General features: G+C 42.7%; 1 protein-coding gene across 5 annotated transcripts in view; it reads left to right on the top strand.

Annotated features, from left to right (window-relative positions):
• Window positions 1-5,872: 5,872 nt before the first annotated feature.
• Window positions 5,873-20,266, top strand: part of RBMS2 (RNA binding motif single stranded interacting protein 2) — a 94,189-nt gene continuing 79,795 nt past the window's right edge. For all 5 annotated transcript variants that reach the window (XM_034935642.3, XM_055095520.2, XM_063593413.1 and 2 more), the window contains exon 1: window positions 5,873-7,154. In XM_034935642.3, coding sequence (XP_034791533.1) covers window positions 7,089-7,154 — 66 coding nt within the window. In that variant the 5' untranslated portion in view covers window positions 5,873-7,088. The remainder of the gene's footprint in view (window positions 7,155-20,266) is intronic.

The following is a 20,266-nucleotide window of genomic DNA, read 5'->3' as shown; positions in this document are numbered from 1 at the left end:
GGGTCATTTTACTTCTGTGGTCCTAACTTACCAGATTATAAAAATATAGATTTTTCGGTCGGGTGCTGTGGTTCACACCTGTAATCCCAGCACTTTGGGAGGCCAAGGCGGGTGGATCGCCTGAGGTCAGGAGTTCGAGACCAGACTGGCCAAAATGGTGAAACCCTGTCTCTACTAAAAACACAAAAAATTAGCCGGGTGTGGTAGCAAGCGCCTGTAATCCCACTTAGGAAGCTGAGGCAGGATAATTGCTTGAACCCAGGAGGTGGAGGTTGCAGTGAGCCAAGATCATGCTGTTGTACTCCAGCCTGGGTGACAGAGAGAGACTCTGTCTCAAAAACAAACAAACAAACAAACAAAAATTTAGGTTTTTGTATTAGTTCACATAAGTAGAGCTTATTGAATTAGATCCTTCTTTTATCTCCCTTCTATCTGATATTCTCTACTTGTAGAGTAGAGGACTGGGGTTAAATCTTAGGATGCATGGAAGTCCTCCTTTTTTTCTGCCAGATTTGTTTTTATTTCTTGGATGGTAGGACTCAAAGAGAAATGGGAGCTGGGGTGTCTTGTATCTAGTGATTTTTGATTTTGTATTATTTTGTTTCCTTTTTTTTCTAGAGATAAGACATATTTTACCAATTTCCAGGAGATTGAGAATTATGAAAATAATTTATTAATAATCAGGTTGTATGCTTATGGGAGAGAGGGAAGAAATTAGATTGGATGATCCCTGAAACTTTTCAAGGTATGTAGTTTAGCCTGCTTGATTCTAGAATAATCTTTTGAATGTAACTAAGATGCCAGTTTTTGGAATTGCTCACCTCGGATCTTCAAATTTGGGTTATATGATACCCAGAGGGATACACGCTGGCAGGCGGTAGAGTAATTAATCACAATGAAGCTAGCATCTATTGAGTGTTTACCAAGTGTCAGTCACCTTCTTAAGGGCTTTATATGCATTGCCTTATTTCATTTCACTACAATTTTAGGGAGTAGATACTATTTATTATTTCATTTTACAGATGAGAAAAGTAGGGTTCATATATGTGAGGTAATTTCTCCCAGTGTCACTCAGCTTGTGAGTGATAGGTGTGGATCAGAATTTAGGTCTGATTCCAAAGGCTAATGAAGTATTATCTTCATTTTGCACGTGGGTGAATGAGAGATGTTAAGTAACTTGGTCTAAAATCATATAAGTAGTAACTAACAGTGGTGTCAGGATTTTAATTTTCTTTTTTAGAGATAGTCTTGCTCTGTCACCCAGGCTGGAGTGCAGTGGAGCAATCTCGGCTCACTGCAATCTCTGCCTCCCAGGTTCAAGTGATTCTTGTGCCTCAGCCTTCTGAGTAGCTGGGATTACAGGCGTGCACCACACCCAGCTAATTTTTGTATTTTCAGTACAGACAGCGTTTTGCCATGTTGGCCAGGCTGGTCTCAAACTCCTGGCCTAAAGTGATCCGCCTGCCTCGGCCTCCCAAAGTGCTGGGATTACAGGCATGAGCTACTGTGTCCAGCTTGGTGTCAGGATTCGAACTCAGGTCTGCCTTTTTCTAAAACCCATGGTTTCTAATTGTTTTTAATTTTTTCTTAATTTGATTTTATTTTTTAAACTTTTATTTTATTACATATTTATTTATGCATTTTTTAAGAAATAGGGTCTCTCTCTGTCACCCAGGCTGGAGTGTTGTGACAGATCACAGTTTACTGCAGCCTTGAACTCCTGGGCTCAAGTAATCCCTCCGTCTCAGCCTCCCCAGTAGCCGGGACTATAGGTGCACACAACCACACTTAGCTGATTTTTTTTTTTAATTTCAATTTTTTTAGAGACAGAGTCTTGCTCTGTTACAGGTATGGTCTTGGAACTCCTGGCCTCAAGCTATCCTCTTGCCTCAGCCTCCTGAGTAGCTGCGATTATAGACACGAGCCATGTGCTTGGCATTAACTATTTAAAACAAATTTTTTTTTTTTAAATAGAGATGAGGCTCTCACCATGTTGTCCAGCTGGTCTTGGGCTCCTAAGCTCAAGCAATCCAACCACCTTAGCCTCCCAAAGTGCTGGATTACAGGCGTGAGCCACTATGCCTGGTCTCTTGCCCCCGCACCCCCCCCCTTTTTTTTTTAGGGGTGAGGTCTCAACTTCTTTACATTCTAAGGGATCATTAAGCATTAAGGAATGAAAGTGAGACTATAACACACTAGGAATATTAGAATTGGGCTGGGTGCGGTGGCTCATGCCTGTAACCCAGCACTTTGGGAAGTCAAAGTGGGAGGATCGCTTGAGACCATGAGTTCAAGACCAGCCTGGTCTTGCTTGTTCAAGAACAGCAATGTCACTTCTGGGTATTTACCCAAAAGATTTGAAATCAGTTCATTGAAGAGATGTCTGCATTCCCATGTTTACTGCAGTACTATTTAGAGTAGCCAAGTTATGGAATCAACCTAAGTGTTCATCAACAGATTAATGAATAAAGAAAATATGCTATATATACACAATGGAGTACTATTCAATTTTATTAATTTTTTTGAGACAAGATCTCACTCTGTCACCCATGCTGGAGTGCAGTGGCGTGATCATGGCTCACTGCAGCCTTGAACTCCTGGACTCAAGTAATCCTCCCACCTCAGCCTCCCAAGTAGCTGGGACCGCAGGCATGCACTACCATACCTGGCTAATTTTTTTTATTTTTTGTATAGATGGGGTCTTACTATGTTGCCTGGACTAGTCTTGAACTCCTGGGCTCAAGTGATCCTCCCACCTTGGCTTCCCAAAGTGCTGGGATTATAGATTGTGAGCCACCTCACTCAGCCTCAGCTTTAAAAAAGAAGGAAATTCTGTCATTTGTGACAACATAGATGGAATTGGAGGACATTATATTAAGTGAAATAAGCCAGGCACAAGAAGACAAATACTGTAATTTCTCACTTATACATAGAATCTAAAACAATCAACTCATGGTAGCAGAAAATAGAATGGTGGTTACAGAAAGCTGGAGGACCGGCCGGGCTTGGTGGCTCATGCCTGTAAACCCAACACTTTGGGAGACCGAAGCAGGTAGATCACGAGACCAGGAGTTCAAGACCAGCCTGGCCAACATAGTGAAACCCCGTGTCTACTAAGAATACAAAAATCAGCCGGGCATGGTGGCGCATGCCTGTAGTCCCAGCCACTTGGGAGGCTGAGGCAAGAGAATCGCTTGAACCTGGGAGGTGGAGGTTGCAGTGAGCCAAGATCATGCCATTGCGCTCCAGCTTGGGCAACAGAGTGAGACTAAGTCTCAAAAAAAAAAAAAAAAAAAAAGAAGCCGGGGGATGGAGGAAATGGGGAGATGCTGGTCAAACTGTACGAAATCTTAGGAGGAATAAGTTTTGTTTTTTTTGTGTGTGTGAGCTCTATTGCACGTGTGGTGAAAATTGTTAATAATAGTGTATTATACATTTCAAAATTGCTAAAAGAGTAAATTTCACATGATCTCACCACAAAAAATGGTAAGTAGGCTGGGCGCAGTGGCTCACACCTGTAATCCCAGCACTCTGGATGGCTGAGGCAGGTGGATCACTTGAGGTCAGGATTTCGAGACCAGCCTGGCCAACATGATGAAACCCTGTCTCTACTAAAAATACAAAAATTAGCCAGGCGTGGTGGTTGCGCACCTGTAATTCCAGCTACTTGGGAGGCTGAGGCAAGAGAATGGCTTGAACCCGAGAGGTCGAGATTGCAGTGAGCTGAGATCATGTCATTGCACTCCAGCCTGGGTGAGAGAGCGACACTCTGTCTCAAAAAAAAAAAAAAGATAATGAGCCTGGGAGGCAGAGGCTGCAGTGAGTGGAGATCGCACCACTGTACTCCAGCCCAGGTGACAGAGCCAGACCCTGTCTAAAAATAATAATAATAATAATAAGTATTTGAGGTGATAGATATGTTAATTAGCTTGAATTATTCCACATTATAAGTCATAACTTCACTTTGTACCCATAAATACATACAATTATAAACTGTCTGTTTACAAACAACAACATCCAGAAAACCTGCAATGAGATACCACCTCACACCTATTAGGATGACTATTATAAAAAGAAAATTCTCCGCTGGTTGCAGTGGCTCATGCCTGTAATCCCAACACTTTCGGAGACCAAGGCGAGTGGATTGCCTGAGCTCAGGAATTTGAGACAGGCCTGGGCAACACAGTGAAACCCCGTCTCTACTAAAATACAAAAAATTAGCCAGGCTTGGCAGCGTGTGCCTGTGATCCCAGCTACTCAGGAGGCTGAGACAGGAGAATCGCTTGAACCCGGGAGGCGGAGCTTGCAGTGAGTCAAGGTCATGCCACTGCACTCCAGCCTGGGCGACAGAGCGATATCCCGTCTCAAAAAAAAAAAAAAAAAAGGCCAGGCGCGGTGGCTTACGCCTGTAATCCCAGCACTTTGGGAGGCCGAGGTGGCCGGATCATGAGGTCAAGAGATCAAGACCATCCTGGCCAACATGGTGAAACCCCGTCTCCACTAAAAATACAAAAATTAGCTGGGCGTCGTGGCACGTGCCTGTAGTACCAGCTACTCAGGAGGCTAAGGCGGGAGAATCGTTTGAACCCGGGAGGCAGAGGTTTCAGTGAGCCAAGATTGCACCACTGCACTCCAGCCTGGCGACAGAGTGAGACTCTGTCTCAGGGGGAAAAAAAAAAAGTAGAAAGAAAAATTAGACTTAAAAAAAAAGTTAAATTGGGTTGATTGCCTTTATGAATCAGGCCTTCAAGAGAAAGGTTTCTGTACCACATTGTTAGGGTAAAGGAGAAGATATCATCCAAGGGCCTAAACAGCAAGGATAAATTGGTTAATGAGAGTCTCTGAGAGCAGAAAAAGGACTTAAAAAAAATATATATATATGGGCCGGGCGCGGTGGCTCACTCCTGTAATCCCAGCACTTTGGGAGGCCAAAGCGGGCAGATCACCTGAGGTCAGGAGTTTGAGACCAGTCTGGCCAACAAGACTACTAAAAATACAAAAAAATTAGCCGGGCATGGTGGCGCATGCCTGTAGTCTCAGCTACTCGGGAGGCTGAGGCAGGAGAATCGCTTGAACCCCGGACGCAGAGGTTGCGGTGAGCCAAGATAGCACCACTGCACTCTAGCCTGGGCAACAGAGCAAGACTCTGTCTCAGAAAAAAAAAAAAAAAAAGATATCACTGAGTGATGCCTTCATTTATTTATTTACGGCATTTGGCTGCTGTGTTTCCAATCTCAGTTGCAATTCCCACACTGAGGCTCTCCCACCCTTCCTGTGTCCCCTGAGCTGAGCAGGCACTTCCTGTCCTATTGGAAATGAAAGTTAGAGATTGGGGGTAGGGTATGTATATTTACTCTGCAGAATACTAATACTGTCTGTTCCATTATCATAGCAAAAAAGTGACACGGAAACTAGAATAGAGACCAGAACTTCATTTGAGGGAGGGTTTGGGCTTAATATTTGTTGTCACAAAACAGACAGGGTTAATTTATATCTCAAGAAACTACTTAGGATGGCAGCAAGGTGGCCTTATGAAGGGATTTGAAGGCTTTCATTTTACATCCCTATTGCACTTGGATTGGTAGGGGTTACTGGATATCATTCTTAAGTTTTTGGTTTCCTTTCTTGTTAAGGTTACGCCTACAAAGACATTCTTTGGAAACTAGTAGAGGTAAGTGTTGCAACTCTATTAGGTTCTTGACTCTGAAATTTGTATTCCTTCCTAAGAATTTTGTGTTTTTATTCTGTTGAAGCATATGCTTCTTAAGTTTTTTTTTTTTTTTTAAACAGCTCAAAGACAACTCAAAGCAGACATCCCAACTGTAGACTTCAATTTAGACATAAACTCCAGGTTTGGTGAGTTACTGTAATTGTTTCAGTTTCATGGATCTTAAAGATGAGGAAATAGTAGGGTAAAGTGTTAAATAAGATAGCCTGCAATTGTTAGAGAAATGACAAGGCACCAAGTTTCATGATATAGTCCAGTTTGATAATTCCTTCTTAAGTATGAACTCATTCCTCGGAGAATCTGAAATAGGAGTGAGGGGCATCAGCCCATTGGTATGACCCAAGAGAAACACATCTAAGGATCTGAAACTAGTTATACCCCATACTCTGTTTTGCTTAGCCCTGCTCTTTGGTGTGTTCCTCTGTTTGTTCCTTTGTACATTAAGATCACTATAAATGGGCCAGGGGTGGTGGCTCATGCCTGTAATCCCAGCACTTTGGGAGGTTGAGTGGGTGGATCACTTGAGGTCAGGAGTTCGAGACCAGCCTGGCCAAGATGGCGAAACCCCGTCCCTACTAAAAAATACAAAAATCAGCTGGGTGTGGTGGTGGTCACCTGTAATCCCAGCTACTCGAGAGGCTGAGGCAGGAGAATTGCGGAAGGTGGAGGCTGCAGTGAGCTGGATCCGGGATTGCACCACTGCACTTCAGCCTGGGTGACAGACTAAAACTCTGTCTCAAAAAAAAAAAAAAAAAAAAAAAAAACACTGTAAGTGTAAAGTAGGGGAAGCCCTGAGCTTATCTCACACACTCTAACTCTGTTTTTTTTTTTTTTGTTTTTTTTGTTTGTTTGTTTTTTTGCGTGTTCTCCAAGGCAATGTCTCAGGAGCCCCATTAAAATCAACCTTGAAATCTTATAGCTGAGATCTAAGGGTGGAAATAAAGCCCTCATTGTCTTTATATGAGAATCGGAACTTGTTCATAGAGGAAAGGGGATAAATTTGAAAGGGGTTAGACCTAAGAACTCTTCTTTCTAGCTTTAACTCCTGAGACTATGAAAAACAAACAAAAAAAAACCATCTTGGGCATTAGGACCCAGTGGAAGTGCCTCTGCCTCATTCAGACTCTGTTAACTTCTCTCAGTGACGTAAAGGAGCAGCCCGAGCTCATTCTCTGCCCGCAGCCCCCCTTCATCTCTCTCCTCCTGCTCCTTTTCTCCTCCTTTCTCCTCCCCCTCCCTTTTTTCCTCCCTCCCTCTCCCCCTTTCCCTCGCTCCCCTCCTCCCTCCCTCCCCGTCTTTCTTACCCCCTCCCTTTCTCTCTCTCTCTCTCTCTCACTCGTTCCCTAACGTTAAAGAGAAAATGCTGCTATCCGTGACTTCCAGGCCCGGGATTTCGACTTTTGGCTACAATAGAAACAACAAGAAGGTAGGGAAAAGCGCTTTTTTGGTATCTAGCTACTTCTTTTTCTGGGGATCTTGCAATGCCCTTGGTTTTTACATTCTTTTTAAAGAGGGGAAGGGGCTTCCTCTCTCAAGATTCCTAATTCCTCACCGCGCTTCTCCCTTTTCCACTACTGCTTTCTGCATCTTTCCTCAACTGGTTCTGGAGTTCAGGGAACTTTCAGTCTCTGCGAGGCCTGAAAAGACAGGGGAATTAAAAACAAATCAAGCTTGCAAGTTTGTATCCTTATGAAATGAAGTTAGTTTGACTTCCTGCTGATGTATCAATCTCCACAAGGATAATATGTCATTTCAGACCCTGTCCCCCAGTCCACCCCACCCCACAAGATTATTTTATTTTTTGATTAACTGTTTCCATTCTCTCCCCAACCTTCCCTCCTACCCATACCACCAGTAGTATTAGATAGCTGAAATCACAGATAGTCAGAGAAACCACAACAGTTTATCAAGAGCTGGGTATACTCTTCTAGACTACAGATCCTACCCCACCCAGCCTATAGAGAAGGAGTCTTGAGAGACATCGCACCTTGGGATTAAGGCACAGAGCGCTGTGATACTTTGGATCTTGTATTTGAACTGATACTTGGACCTCTGCAGATAGCCAGACTTTGCAGTGATCCTAGGAGTCTTTATGATTAACCCATGGCTGCCAGAGAATTGTGCTGTCCTTGGGCACATGGGGAGAGATGGACAATCTTGTCCATATTTGACAAGGAATATATTTGGCAGTTTCTGGCATTTCAGGGCGCACAGCATACTGATTAGGAGGAATTTCATGCTGTAGCAGGAAGAAGACGCTTTACCCTCTCTTTGTGTCGTAGCTGTTCTTTGAAGAAAAAATGTGACATAGACATTTAGGGAATCTTTTGCTCATCTAATGGAATGTTGGAGGGTGAGGAACGATTCCTGCTGCTTTCTCATGTGCCTAATGAGACCATTAGAGGTGGGTTTAAACACAAGTGTCTGATCAATGCAGTGGGTAAATGTTTAGACCCAAAACACTTAATGTTGATTTATGGGCTTAGTCTGTGTGGTACTCATTTTGTTTATATCCTGAAGAAATATGGGTAGAGGGGAGAGGAAACGGGGAGCTATAGGTCAGAGGATACAAAGTAGTAGATATGTAGGATGAACAAATCCTGAGATCCAATGTACAACATGAGGACTATAGATGATAAAGTTGTACTGTATATGGGATTCATGCTAAATGAGCAGACTTTAGCTCCTCTTGCCACAAAAAGAAACAAAAGGGACAATTATGTGGGATGATTAATTTACTTCACTATAGTAACCTTTCTACTATCTATATGTATCCCATAACATGTTGTATACCTTAAATATACACAATAAAATTTACTTTAAAAAAGAAATGAGGCTGGGCATGGTGGCTTATGCCTGTAATCCCAGCACTTGGGAGGCCAAGGCGGGTGGATCACTTCAGGTCAGGAGTTCGAGACCAGCCTGGTCAACATGGTGAAACCCCAAATTAGCTGGGCTTGGTGGCACGCGCCTGTAATCCCAGCTACTCAGGAGGCTGAAGCAGGAGAATCACTTGAACCTGGGGGACAGAGGTTGCAATGAACCAGGATTGTGCCACTGCACTCCAGCCTGGGTGACAGAGCAAGACTCCATCTCAAAAAGAAATGAAATATGAGTTTATACACATTTGTTGGTTATCAATATATGTTTATATGTACATATACTGACATCCCTTTATCAAATATATGTATAGATAATACATTATATATTATACATATATATTTGAAAGGGAAATATTTCACATGTCTTTATTCTTTTCAAACCTTGTAGAGTACCATGTGAAAATTTCTTTCCTGATTTTTTTCCCTCCTAGTTCTCTCAGGTTACCCAGAACTCATTAAAATAAAATGAATTCCCAAAATGAATTGCTTCCCTATTAGAGGTTTCACGTATTTGAAGCTATCTAAAAATCTCTTTTTGCTCTCTGCTCCCTCTCCCACCTTGGAGTATAGGAAAAAGTTAATTAGCTTCTAAATCTAGGATAGTATAGGGGACAAGAGGTATGGTTGTGGGTTTGGGTTGAAATCTCTTAGTAAGGTTTGACAATTCAGGAATTGTTGGAATTGGTTGGGGAGGATAGGTAGATACATAATTACTAATTACTAATGTATTTGTCAATTCTTTGGGTTCTTATAAGTCAATGTTATGATCAGATGTAAGGATGCTGTATCTGTGCATCACTCTGTGGCTATGCATATGACTCCTTTTGTGCCTATATTAGTTTGTGAACGTGGAGGGTTTTCATATTTTTATTTTTACTTTTTTTTTTTTTGAGATGGAGTCTCGCTCTGTCACCCAGGCTGGAGTGCAGTGGTGTGATCTCAGCTCACTGCAGCCTCCGCCTCCCAGGTTCAAGCAATTCTGCCTCAGCCTCACGAGTAGCTGGAACTACAGGAGTGCCACCACACCCGGACAATTTTTTTGTGTTCTTAGTAGAGACGGGGTTTCACCATGTTGGCCAGGCTGGTCTCAAACTCCTGACCTCAAGTGATCTGCCCTGCCTTGGACTCCCAAAGTGCTGAGATTATACTTTGAGTCACCAAGCCTGGCCCATATTTTTATTTATTTATTTGAGATGGAGTCTTGCTCTGTCGCGCCCAGGCTGGAATGCAGTGGCGCGATTTCGGCTCACTGCAACCTCCGCCTCCTGGGTTCAAGTGATTCTCCTGCCTCAGCTTTCTGACTAGTTGGGATTACAGGTGCCCGCCACCACGCCCAGCTAATTTTTTTGTATTTTTAGTAGAGACGGGGTTTCATCATGTTGGTCAGGCTGGTCTTGAACTCCTGACCTCAGGTAATCTGCCTGCCTCGGCCTCCCAAAGTGCTGGGATTACAGGCATGAGCCACTGTGCCTGGCCCCATATTTTTATTTTTATTTTACTTAATTTTTTTCCTCAACACTAGATGACCAGGGAGGGTGTTTTTAAACTACAGCATTATTACGTTGCTCTTTGTCTTGTCAAGTAGGGCTTACTGTGTTTCTGTTTTGGAAAGGGTTGTAGATGCATTTGCTTATGTAATTTGTATATTTTCCATACTCAGTTAAATTTTATTTATTTGTTTATTTATTTATTTTGAGACAGAGTTTTACCCTGTCACCCAGGCTGGAGTGCAGTGGCGCGATCCTGGCTCCCTGCAACCTCAGTCTCCTGGGTTCAAGCGATTCTCCTGCCTCAACCTCCTGGGTAGCTGGGACTACAGGTGTGCGCCACCATGCCCAGCTAAATTTTGTAATTTTAGTAGAGACGAGGTTTTGCCATGTTGGCCAGACTGGTCTTGAACTCCTGGCCTCAAGCAATCTGCCTGCCTCGGGTTCCCAACGTGCTGGGATTACAGGCGTGAGCCACTGTCCGGCCCATTTATTTATTTATTTATTTTGAGACAGGGTATCACTCTGCAGTCTGGGCTGGAGGACAGTGCCATGATCTCGGCTCACTACAATCTCCAACCCCTGGGCTTAAGTGAGCCTCCCACCTCAGCCAACTTTTATATATAACTTTTTTGTTGTTTGTTTTCGAGACAGAGTCTCGCTCTGTCACCCAGGCTGGAGTGCAGTGGGGCGATCTCAGCTCACTGCAACCTCCGACTCCTGGGTTCAAGTGATTCTTCTGCCTCAGCCTCCTGAGTAGCTGGGATTACAGAGGCCCACCACCACGCCTGGCTAATTTTTTATATTTTTGGTAGAGATGGCATTTCACCATGTCGGCCAGGCTGTTCTCGAACTCCTGACCTCAAGTGACCTGCCCACCTCGGCCTCCCAAAGTGCTAGGATTACAGGCGTAAGCCACCACGCCCTACCTATATATAACTTTTATATAAAAGTTACTGTTTCTTACTGAAACTAATGAAAGTTATTGTAAAAATTTAACTTTGGTGCTCACGCCTGTAATCCCAGCTCTTTGGGAGGTGGAAGCGGGCAGATGGCTCAAGGTCAGGAGTTTGAGACCAGCCTGGCCAACATGGTGAAACCCCGTCAATACTGAAAATACAAAAATTAGCCAGGTATGGTGGTGCACGCCTGTAGTCCCAGCTACTCAGAAGGCTGAGGCAGGAGAATCACTTGAACCCAGGAGGTGGATGTTGCAGTGAGCCGAGATTGTGCCACTGCACTGCAGCCTGGGCAACAGAGTGAGACTCCATCTCAAAAATAAATAAATAAATAAAATAAAAAATAAAAAAAACATAAAAGGTAGGATTATTTTATTTTGAAATACATACTTCACTTATCAGGAAAGATGTTTCCTGAGGAGCCCATGACAGTCATAGTTTTCTTACTCTTTATTGGCTGGTGGTAAATATGGGAATGCCGTCAACAAATGTATAATGCCTAATAAAGGCGGACTTTTTTCTCAGGAAGTAGTGTTAAATTTTTTTTTCCTTTCTTTGGAATTAAAATAGTTACTGAAGGGGAAAAATGTGGATTTCAAAGAGGGATTCTGCAAGATAATTTTGTGTGTGTGTTTTTTTTTAAACATCAGTTTTAATGCCCTTCAGTAACTTGGTTCATTAAAAAAAAAAAAAAAAGGCTGAAGTAAAAAGAGACAGGGTCTCAACACTGTTTCTTCAATGTTTGAAGAAGTTGCCAAAGTAGAGAGATTTGAGTATAGGTGAGATCGAAAGAGGAAATGTTTGGGACTAAAGGAATTTCAAACTTGTAAAGGGCCTAACCACGCCTTTCTTGACATCATCTCTCTGGCATGTGTTATTATAATTTAAGTCCTCATAGGATCAACAACCATTTCCTTTGGAAAAAAAGAAAAGGGAGTGTTTAACTTAGGATAATTTGCCTTCTCCAACGTACTTTTCATACATTTCTATTTCTTCTCAATGTTAATATATTGAAGACTGATGGGGAGTAGGAGGTGATGAAAGTAAGGCTGACTGGTGGGTACTGCCAGATCCTCATTCTTTGAGAAGCTTGTTACCTGAGATTGTCAAGAGTGTTTACTCAGGAGAGAGAAGTGACAAACAGTGCTGGATTCACTTAGTACTTCTAACAGGATAGAGAATTTTCTCTATGTATGTTTACTACTTTTCCTTCTAGTTTCCATCAAATCAAATGTAATAGGACTGAGAATTAAGAACTTGTAGGTCTAACATCTCTTGACTGGGGCAGCTGTTCTGTTATCAGTAATAAGTTAACTCAAATGGTTAAAGTTTAGTGGTAGGCCGGGCGCAGTGGCTCACGCCTGTAATCCCAGCACTTTGGGAGGCCAAGGTGAGTGGATCACCTGAGGTCAGGAGTTTGAGACCAGACTGGCCAACAGGGTGAAACCCCGTCTCTACTAAATATACAAAAATTAGCCAGGCATGGTGGCAGGCACCAGTAATCTCAGTTACTTGGGAGGCTGAGGCAGGAGAATTGCTGGAACCTGGGAGGCAGAGGTTGCAGTGAGCCGAGATCGCGCCATTGCACTTCAGCCCGGGGCCGACAACAGCGAGACTCCATCTCAAAAAAACAAAAACAAACAAAAACAAAAACAAAAAAAGAACTTTAATAGCCATATATTACCTGCTGAACAAAGTGCAAATCTCTAGCCCAACACCTACTATCTGTCTGGCCTTTCCTTATCTTCCCCATCCCCCGCCACCCCCCCACCATGCCCCCTTGATACTGTTACATTTGCTCTACTGGCCAGTTACGTTAATGCAGTTTTCTGGATATACCCTTCGGTTGCTGGTTTACATTTCTTATTCCATAGGAGAATATGCAATATGCAGTATAATAAAAAATACAGAACAGAAACAGGACAAGGGAAAATATCAATTGGACTAAGAAGTCAGTTGGAATTAAAAGGCAAGTATGGCCAGGCACAGTGGCTCATGCCTGTAATTCCAGCACTTTGGGAGGCCAAAGTGGGAGGATCACTTGACCTAGGAGTTCCAGACCAGCCCGGACAACATGGCAAAACCCTGTCTCTACAAAAGATACAAAAATTAGCTACATATGGTGGTGTGTGCCTGTCGTTCCAGCTGCTCAGGAGCCTGAGGTGGAAGGATCACCTGAGCTGGTAGAGGTCGAGGCTACAGTGAGCCATGATCATGCCACTGCATTGCAGCCTGGGCAACTGAGCGAGACCATGTATCAAAAAAAAAAAAAAAGTCAAGTGTGCAAACCATAAAATTATGCTGGAAGATGAGGATTGAAGAATAGTCTTTGAATTTGTTAGTGTAAAGGTGGTTGATGACTTTGACAAGCAATTTCAGAGGTATGGGGAGCAAAATCAAGGTTGGAATAGGTTGATGAGTGAAAACAAGTAAGGAAGTATAGATGGTATATATACACTAATCTCTTAAGAACATTGATTAAGATGTAGAGCAGGACCCAAATAGAAAGTAGGCGAAACATCTGAATCGATGTTTATCCACAGGCTCTATGGCAAGATGCTTAACATCATTAGCCATCAAGGAAATATAAAATAAAGCCACAATGAGATACCACTTCACACCCACTAGGCTGTTTATAATGAAAAAGACAGATAATAAAAAAGACAGTCAATAATCAAAAAGATAATCGAAAGGACAAATATCTCCTCGGCACCATGTTGCCCAGGAGTTAGAGACCAGCCTGGGCAACATGGTGAAACCCCATCTCTACAAAAATACAAAAATTAGCTGGGTGTGGTGGCATACACCTATAGTCCTAGCTATTCATACTTGGAAGGCTGAGGTGGGAGGATTGCTTGAGCCCAGGAGGTCAAGGCTGCGGTTGATTGCCCCACTGTCTTCATTCTGGGTGACAGAGCAAGACTCTGTATCAAAAAAGAAAGAAAGAAAGAGAGACATAATATATGTGGAGTAACTGGAACCTTTATACACTTCTGGTGGGAATGTAAAATGGTACAGCTGCTTTGGAAAACATCTTGGCAGGTTCTCAAAAGGTTAAGCAAAGACCCAGGAATTCCACTCCTAGATATATGCCCAAGAGAAATGGAAACATATGTTCACACAAAGACCTGTACATAAATGTTCATAGGAGCATTATTCATAATAGTCCAGAGTGGAAACAACCCAAATGTCCATCAACTGATGAATGGATAAATAAAATACATGGTGTGCCCATACAATGAAATATTATTCAACAATAATAAGGAATGGGGTACTAGGCTGAGTGTGGTTTCTCATGCCTGTAATCCCAGCACTTTGGGAGCCTGAGGCAGGTGGATTGCTTGAGCCCAGGAGCTCTAGACCAGCCTGGGCAACATGGCAAAAGCAAAACCCCATCTCTACAAAAAGTACAAAAATTAGCCAGGCGTGCTGGTGTGCAACACACCTGTAGCCCCAGCTACTCGGAAGGCTGAGGTGGTAGGATTGCTTGAGGCTGGGAGGTGGAGACTGCAGTGGATCACACCACTGTACTCCAGCTTGTGTAACAGAGCAAGACTCTGTCCCAACAACAACAACAACAACAACAACAACAACAACAACAACAAATCCTTAGGGGGAAAAAAAAAAAGAAAAAAGGATGGAATACTGATACGTGCTAAATGTGGATGAACCTTAAAAACATTACGCTCATGAAAGAAGCCAGTCATAAGAGACTACATGTTGTATGATTCCATTTATGGGAAATGCCCAGAATACGGAAATCTATAGAGACAGAAAGTCGATTAGTGGTTGCCTAGGGCTTAGTGGAGAAATAGGGAGTGACTGGTAATGGGTATTGTGTTTCTTTTTGGGATAATGAAATGTTCTAAAATTGTGGTTATGGTTGCACAACTCTGTGATCTAAGTACCATTGAATTTATGCTTTCTTTATTTAGAGACAGGGTCTCACTCTGTTGCCCAGGCTGGAGTGCAGTGGCACAATCATAGCTTACTAAAGCCTCAAACTCCTGAGCTCAAGGGATCCTCCTGCCACAGCCTCCCAAGTAGCTGGGATTACAGTGCCACATGCCCAGCTAATTAAAAAAAATTTTTTTTATAGAGACAGGCTTTTGCTATGTTGCTCAGGCTTGTCTCAAACCCCTGGGCTCAAGCGATCCTCCTGCCTTGGCCTCCCAGAGTGCTGGGATTACAGGCGTGAGCCACTGTGCCTAGTCCTGAATTTATACTTAAATGGGTGACGTGTATGGTATGTGAATTATATCTCAGTAGAGTTGTTATTTTTAAAAAAGGGACCAGAGAAATGAGATAAAAGCTAGAAGAGGATAGCGGTGCTGTCAAGAGAGAATTTTCTTTTTCCTTTTTTTTTGTTTTTTTTTGTTTTTTTTTGAGGCAGGGTTTTGCTCTGTTGCCCAGGCTGGAACACAGTGGTGCAATCATGGTTCACTGTAGCCTCAACCTCCTGGGCTCAAGCGATTCTCCTACCTTGGTCTCCTGAGTAGCTGGGACTACCGGCTCACGCCATCACACTTGGCTAATTTTTAAATTTTTGTACAGATGGGGTCCCACTATATTGCCCTGGCTGGTCTCAAACTCCTGGGCTCAAGTGATTCTCCCACCTCAGCCTCCTAAAGTGCTGGGATTTCAGGCATGAGATACTGCACCTGGCTGAGATAATTTTCTTAAAGATGGGAGATGTAGGAGACAAATGTAAAGAGAATCATGACCAGTTACTTTGTACTTATTCACAAAATATGCATATTCACGTCCCTCCAACTCTGATCTTTTTGTCGTTCTTGTGCCTTATGCATTCAGCCTCTGATCCTTTTTGTTGTTGTTGCTTAATTCCGGAATGGCCTTTCGTTTCATTTGTTTACTTCACTCATATTACTTATGTTTATTGAACAGCTGCAGCATGCTAGGCCCTGGGGTTAAGGCATGACTGTGGCCCTTTAAGAACTCACAGTCAAAACTGTCTTTAAAAATCCTACCCATCCCTTTAAGTTCAGTTGAAAATTACCTCTTATATAAAGCTTCTGCTAATCCCTCCATTTCCCAGCCCCAGAGGGGACTGTTTTTTCCAAAGGGGACTTTTTTCTGAACCCCCATTATGTTTTATGCTTCTTATATGGTGTTTATATAATTTTGCATTGTATTGGAATCATTTAGGTAATTGTCTTATCTTCATTGCTAGAGTGTAAGCTCTTTAAGGTAGAGACAGTGTTATTCAGTTTATTATCTCCCCAAATACCTAATATAGCATCTTAGGCCTATCTAGTAGATACTCAAAAAATATATATCCTAATAAATGTGATTAAGCTATCACATTTGGTGCCTATGGTAGGCACTAAATCAAGGTTAAGCAAAGGAAGGAAGCATTATGTTCTATACAAACCCTGAAATACGGAGTTAGATAGATCTGAATTTATTTTTAAGTAATTATTTATTGATTGATCTGAATTTAAATGTGGCTTTGTCACATATTAGCTGTGTGACCAGCGCCAGGTGTCTTAGGCTTTCTGACCTTGAATTTTTCATCTTAAAGTACTGATATATTGGCCGGGTGCGGCGGCTCATGCCTGTAATCCCAGCACTTTGGGAGGCTGAGGCGGGCAGATCAGAGGTCAGGAGTTTGAGACCAGCCTGGCCAACATAGTGAAACCCAGTCCCTACTAAAAATACAAAAAAATTAGCTGGGCGTGGTGGTGGGCACCTGTAATCCCAGCTACTTGGAAGGCTGAGGCGAGGAACCTGGGAGACAGAGGCTGCAGTGAGCCGAGATCTGCCACTGGACTCCAGCCCAGGCGACAGTGCGAGATTCCATTTCAAAAAAAAGTACTGATATATTTTGTCGAATTATTTTGAGGATTGGTAATGTTTATAATCACATATCAGCCTGTATATTGGCTGTTTTTCTCTTATTTAAAAAAAACATTGTGGGCCGGGCACTGTGGCTCAACGCCTGTAATTCCAGCACTTTGGGAGGCCGAGGTGGGCAGATCACCTGAGGTCAGGAGTTCGAGACCAGCCTGGCCAACGTGGTAACCCTGTCTCTATTAAAAAATATAAAATTAGCTGGGCATGGTGATGCATGCTTGTAATCCCAGATAATTGGGAGGCTGAGCCAGGAGAATCGCTTGAACCCAGGAGGTAGAGGTTGCAGTGAGCCAAGATCGTGCCGTTGTACTCCAGCCTGGGCTACAAGAATGAAATTCTGTCTAAAAATTGTGAACCTATGGAGTATAAAAAAGAAAAAAAAATTGGCCAGATGCAGTGGCTCACACCTGTAATCCCAGCACTTTGGGAGGCCGAGGCAGGCAGATCACCGGAGGTCAGGAGTTTGAAACCAGCCTGACCAACATGGTGAAACTCCGTCTCTACTAAAAATACAAAATTAGCCAGGCATGGTGGCGCATGCCTGTAATCCCAGATACTGGAGAGGCTGAGGCAGGAGAATTGCTTGAACCTGGGAGACGGAGGTTGCAGTGAGCAAAGATTGTGCCATTGCACTCCAGCCTGGGCAACAAGAGCGAAACTCTGTCTCAAAAAAAAAAAGAAAAAAAATTTAAATTAAAAAAAAACCTTTTTCTTCTTCTTCTAGCCATTGTTTCATTTCTGTTCTTCCCTTTACAGTAAAACATCTTGAAAGAGCTATCTATTCAAGAATCATATATACTTGCTGTCTCCAATTTATTTCCTTCCATTCTTTTTTCTTTTATTATCTTGAATATATTGTCAGATAATACAAAAGTTTACATGTAGTTATAAAGTGTAATAATAGAGGAACACCTGTAAGAGGTACTCTCAAGTACTAGACTAGATTCATTGCCTGTAAATTACGTACACATGAATTTCTCCATCTCATCCTCTGCACCTCTTCTAGAGGTAACCACTGTCCTAAATTCTGTATTTATTACTCTCTTGCTTTTTATTTTATTTTATTTTATTTTTTGAGACTGGGTCTCACTTTGTCACTCGGGCTGGAGTGCAGTGGCTCGATCGTGCCTCACTGCAGCCTCGACCTCCCTGGCTCAAGAAATCCTCCCACCTCAGCCTCCTGAGTAGCTAGGATTACAGATGTGCGTCACCATGCCCAGCTAATTTTTAAATTTTTTGTGGAGACAGGGTCTCACTCTGTCATCCAGAGTGGAGTGCAGTGGCATGATCATAGCTCAGTGCAGCCTGGAACTCCTGGGCTCCTGTGATCCTCCTGCCTCAGCTTCCCAAGTAGGTAGGACTATAGGCACTCACCACCACACCTGGCTAATTTTAAAATTTTTTTGTAGACACAGGGACTCGCTATGTTGCCCAAGATGGTCTCGAACTCCTGACCTCAAGCGATCCTCCTGCCTTGGCCTCCCAAAGTGCTGGGATTATAAGTGTGAGCCACGGCACCCAGCCCTATTCCTTTTTTTTTTTTTTTTTTGAGACGGGATCTTCCTCTGTCACCCAGGATGGAGTGTAGTGGCGTGATCTCAACTCACTGCATCTTCCACCTCCCGGGTTCAGGCAATTCTCATGTCTCAGCCTTCTGAGTAGGTGGGACTACAGGTGCATGCCATTACACCTGGCTTATTTTTGTGTTTTTAGTAGAGACAGGGTTTCACCATGTTGACCAGGTTGGTCTCGAACTCCTGACTTCAAGTGATTCGCCCACCTTGGCCTCCCAAAGTGCTGGGATTACAAGCATGAGCCACTGCGCCCAGCAGCCCTGTTACTTTTTAAAAACATAGTTTTAGTTTTCTGCGGAAGAAAGTGAAGCCAGTTTACTTCTATACTGCCATTTTGGACTGAAAGTCTTTCCCAAAAAACATAGTTTTAAAATCATGTTTAATTAACTTGTTTGCACTGTTCTAAGTACTTTGTATAACTGTATATAATTATATCTACATAATATATAGTTATATAACTATATTTTATCTTATTTAATCCTTACAACTTCATTATTATTATTCCCATCTTATAGATGAGGAAAAGTGAGTTACAGAGAGTTTGAAAATCATACTGCTAGTGAATGGCCCAAGTGGGATTTGAACCCAGGTAATCTAGTTCCAAATCTGTGCTTGCAACCACTGCTGTAGTGTCTTATTGCAGCACATAGTCTTCTGTTTTTGTTTTTGTTTTTTTACCTTCAGTTTTGTGTTTTCACGATTCATTCATGTTGCATGTAGATGTGGTTTATCCATTTTTCATGCTTTACAATATTTCATTTGTGAATATACTGTAATTTATCCATTCTCCTACCAATGGATTTTTGGATTGTTTCTAGATTGTGTTTGTTCATTTTTGCTGTTTTTGAAATTGCTGTTCTGAACATTCTTCTGTATATAGTGTCCTTGTGCTAGAGTTTCTCTTGGGTTTCTACCTAAGAATGGGATTGCTGAGCCATCAGGTATGCGAATATTCCACTTTGGGAGATAATGCTAAATTTATTTCCAAAGTATTGTACCAAATCTGTTTCCATCAACAATGTATAAAATTTGTCATAGATTTACATTCTTTCCATTTTTTGATAATGTCAGACTTCTCTCATTCCCTCTTAAAGCAAACTAATTAGGCTTTTATTCCTACCACTCCACCAAAACTGCTCTTTTGAAAGTCTGCAGTGACTCATGTTATTAAGTAAATGTTTATTTATTTATTTATTTTTTATGATGGAGGCTCGCTCTGTCGCCCAGGCTGGAGTGCAGTGGCACGTTCTCGGCTCACTGCAACCTCCGCCTCCCAGCTTCACATCATTCTCCTGCCTCAGCCTCCCGAATAGCTGGGACTACAGGCGCCCGCCACCACGCCCGGCTAATTTTTTGTATTTTTAGTAGAGACAGATTTTCACTGTGTTAGCCAGGATGGTCTCGATCTCCTGACCTCGTGATCCGCCCGCCTCAGCCTCCTAAAGTGCTGGGATTACAGGCGTGAGACACGGCGCCCAGCCCCAGTAAATGTTTATTTCTTAACTTTCATCTTAACCTATCGACAACACTTGACACAATTGATCACTCTATTCCTTGAGAAACTTTCTTCATTTGACTTATGGAATGCCACACTCTCCTGGTTTTCTTCTTATTTCTATGGCCTCTCTTTTTCTGGTTCCTTTCCTGGTTTCTCCTCATTTTCCTGACCTCTAAACCTTGGAGTACCCCAGGACTCAGTCCTTGAGCCTCTTTTCTGTCTATACTTCTCTCTTCATAGTTTTATCCAGGTCTTGGACGGGTG

The sequence above is a fragment of the Pan paniscus genome, chromosome 10, assembly GCF_029289425.2.
Source record: "Pan paniscus chromosome 10, NHGRI_mPanPan1-v2.0_pri, whole genome shotgun sequence".
NCBI lineage: Eukaryota > Metazoa > Chordata > Mammalia > Primates > Hominidae > Pan > Pan paniscus.
Note: the sequence above shows the minus strand (reverse complement) of the source record. Positions and strands in the feature narration are given on the sequence as shown.